Genomic DNA, 3,869 nt, shown 5'->3' on the forward strand with positions numbered 1-3,869 from the left:
CTAGAATCAGAAAAGCACAATGTTTCCAATTTATTGTTTTTTCACAGGAGAGACACTTTGAACTACAAAGAGTTATAAATAAGTTTACAGTAAGAGTTAAGTCAGTTATTAATGAGATTATAAGAAGAAATAAAGTTATAAGTTGGCAGGGGAACAATTTAACTAGACACTGTGGTTTGGGTCATCTCATCCTTGCTACATAATCATATAAGTGATACTGCCAACTCTGGAAAAAAAAAACAGTTTGGTCAAACTTAAAATATATAAACCGAATATGTTCTCCTTCATTGTGGTTCACTTAGGAAGCAGAAAAAAAGTCACCCATAGTTCCATGGTGGAGCCTCTGCGAACACCTCTGGATATTTCTTTCCCGTCGCATGAGAAATCCAAGCAGCCCATGTACGGTTGCTGACTCTCTGATTCCCAACCTTCCCCATTATACACACTGCCCCTGGGACACCGGGGTGCGCGAATCCTCCCCTATCTCCGGTAATTTACTAAGGATGAAGGACGGTTCTGGGCAAAGCTGCCCGAGCTGTTTCTAGAAGTTCTGGGCCAATTTCCACTTGCCCCAGATGGGCAGAAGTGTTTCCATCACACACTACCTTTGCTAGTATTAAAACTGTATTATTTAAAAAGTCCTCCCCTATCCCCTTGCCCTTCATCTCCCATTAAAAAAAGAGACTCCTGGGGCACCTGAGTGGTTCAGTCAGTTAAGCATCTGACTCTTGATTTTGGCTCAGGTCATGATCTTAGGGGTTGGTGGGATCAAGCCCCACATCAGGCTCCGTGCTAACAATGCAGAGCCTGCTTAGGATTCTCCCTCCACCCCTCCCTTGTTCGTTCTCTCTCTCCCTCTCTTTCAAAAGTAAAAATAAACTTCTAAAAAAAAGGAGACTCTCTAAGGAACAAGAAATGAGAAGTCATAACCTACCAATGCACTAATGGCAGGACAGAAGACAGAGTATGTACATCCAGTGTATCAATTTCATATGTATTATTCTCAACTTCCAATGTTCAAAACCAATCCTTTAAAAGTAGCAATGTATCTAGTATTGTTCTTAAGAGCACACCTTTTAACTTGGTGCAAGTTGTTAGAACTGTAACTATAAAATCTTTTAACCTTCCCTCATTATATAATTTCCTGAAAAATGATCCCAAGTTCTCATATATTAAGACTAGGCTTTCGATAGTTTTTACTAATGATCACAGTGTATTAAACCTGAGAAGGAACAGCCCTTCCTGATAGCTGCCTCAATCATAACAGAGAACATAGACAGCAGTCATTTGTACTCAGCTTATCATGCACTGGCATTTGTGATCCAAAAATGGCAACACACCAGAAAAAACATCAGACTTTCTTAAACACTGCAGGAAAATTAAAGCATTGCACAGGACCTGCTGGTCTCTAGAATTTAACAACTTATAAGGGAATCTTGGGTAGCTTGGTTGGTTAAGCATCCGACTCACTATTTTGGCTCAGGTCATGATCCCAGGGCCATGGATTGAGCCCCGTGCCAGACTTGACACTGAATGTGGAGTCCACTTAAAATTCTCTCTCTCCCTCTCCCTCCTCCCCAACTCATGCTCTCTCTAAATTAAAAAAAAATTTAACTCATTAATTTCAAAATGTAATGTGAAAGACCAATTTAAAGTTGTATCTATCACCCCTCATCACACACACACACACACACACACACACAATTAAGGAATCCATTTTTTATTAAAATTGCTTTTCCAAGCTTTGAGATAAACTGGATTTGTGATTTTCCTGACCTGCATGATTAATTTTGCAAGTTGGTTAGCTTCATCTAACTTGTTTTCAGTTGAATATTATATACACTGTAATTGCTAATGTTTTTTATTTGGAAGTAGCTTAAAAATATATACAGTGTAAAATTTTATTCATAAAAACAATATTGTGCAGGCAATCACCATCTCTGAATATAGGAAAGTACCTCTAAAACCTACAAAACTGATACTTGCTCCTATTCACTCTCACCTGACACAACAGCTTCATGTCCCTCAAGACAAACGCAATGTAGAAGAGCGAGGCAAAGCAGTTCAGAAAGTTGAGCTGCCAAAAAAAAAAAAAAGATACAAACATTTCACACTGCTTTGTGGCACTTTACTACAGTTGTAGATCCAGCATTGAAAATGTAGTGAGGGACTTCGGTCCTCACGAGACGGCACAGACAGGTTTCTGCCGCTCCTCCTCCCCAAGCTCATCCATAAACTCTGGAAAAGGAGAACTCTCACAGCCACCAGGAGCTTGGAAAGCGAACTGGTTTGGGACCCCAGGCCTGAGGGGACAGCGGAGCACCAACTTTCTACTACATTCTGACAGGAGAGGGAGAGCAAGGCCCAGCCTTTCCCAGCCCCGACCAGCAAGCCAGGGAGCCTGGGAGGGCTCAGTCCCTGCCGACCTCACCTCACTCCCACCCTGCTCCCCTGAGGAGCCCCGCAAGCCTGGCAAGGGGGTCTCTGGGGACTCCCCACTAACCCCAAGCTCCCAGAGGAAGTGCGTCCCTCCCTGCAAGGCCTGGCGCCCAGGGGCCGCACAGACACACGGGACAGCGGACAGCACCCGCATTCTGAGCACCAGTCCTCTCGCAGCGCTAGAACGGGGCCTTCAAAGACGTTTTAGGTATGTACGGCTACCTGCCCCTTTTCTAATGTCCAAATGGCTAAAACTGTTCAATTTTTAGGACCTATCTATAAAAAATGTTCTATTTCCTTACCATGCTCGCCTCTATAAACAGACCTACTTCCAGTAACCTGAACACCCTCTGACTAGTGGTTTCGGATCTTAAGGCCTGAACGACCAGGTAACAAGCTTCTCAGAGTATTTCTCAGCGGAAAGAAAGACTCTTCTCTCGGGAACCCTTCCCTGGGGGGAAGGGACATGGACTGTGCTCCAGCTGAGAGTTCAGAGGCCTCTTCCTGAACCTTTCTTGATCCTCAGGTACGTTACCAAGTGCTGAGGGAAGCGCCTGATACAGGAAGAGGTTCCAAGCTGCTATTTCTATTTTGGAACAACGCTGGGAAAAGGCGTCATGTGTGAGCTTTTACACAAACAGCACGCAGGTCACACGATGCCTTCTCTCCAGGTCTTCCCTCCCACCCACCAAAACATGCTGGGAACCCATTAGACCTTAGAAATTTTTTCCCAAATTAAAAAAAAAGTGTTATGGTTCATCACTAAACAGACTGTGGGCAACTGAAAGAATTGTTAAATAGTGAAACAAAGAAGTCACCAAAGGGAAAAGAGACAGAAACATGTCTGTAAGGTGCTTAATGGTTTTTTTTTTAATAACTAGAAATTGGCTATGCTACTAATTTCTATACTTGAAGTCTTACACCATGTGCACATTTATAGTAAGACTGTTGAACATACAAGTAAACACACTTACTCCGTCCTTGCCTACCTATACAAAACATATTAAATATCTCCTATCTTAAATGAGAAGCCAGTTTTCATATTTATATTTCTAAGTATTAACCAGTATACATATGTTTCATAATTCAAATGGATTTGTATATAAATATAAAAAGCTCTACTCACCACTAAAACTTTCAGAATTAGATGATTCTGGTAGGCAGATTCCAATCTGTGATTCTCTAAAATATGAAACAGGAGAGGACATTTCTCTTAGCTGAGAGAGCGGTGTGGGGGGCTGTCGGGGGGTAAACAGGCAGGTTTGCTGAGGCGGAGACATCGGGCAATGGAGCCTCAGGGAGTAAACGTGCCACACTGTCAATCATGGCTACCACTTACCCACAAGAACATCACACGGGAAGAAACTAAGATTAGGACACATTTTCCACAGTACTACCAGAGCACTGTGTTCTGAAATTACTATTTTTTA

The 3,869-nt window shown here is 42.6% G+C and overlaps 1 protein-coding gene across 1 annotated transcript in view; it reads right to left on the reverse strand.

The window, feature by feature from the left end:
- LOC115292402 (anoctamin-10-like) overlaps positions 1-3,869 on the reverse strand; it is a 63,543-nt gene that overhangs the window by 25,262 nt on the left and 34,412 nt on the right. The window contains exons 5-6 of the mRNA XM_029940487.1: positions 3,566-3,621; positions 2,003-2,077 (exon numbers count right to left, since the gene is read on the reverse strand). Coding sequence (XP_029796347.1) covers positions 2,003-2,077; positions 3,566-3,621 — 131 coding nt within the window. The remainder of the gene's footprint in view (positions 1-2,002; positions 2,078-3,565; positions 3,622-3,869) is intronic.

Source organism: Suricata suricatta, chromosome 5, assembly GCF_006229205.1.
Source record: "Suricata suricatta isolate VVHF042 chromosome 5, meerkat_22Aug2017_6uvM2_HiC, whole genome shotgun sequence".
In the NCBI taxonomy this organism is placed as follows: Eukaryota; Metazoa; Chordata; class Mammalia; order Carnivora; family Herpestidae; genus Suricata; species Suricata suricatta.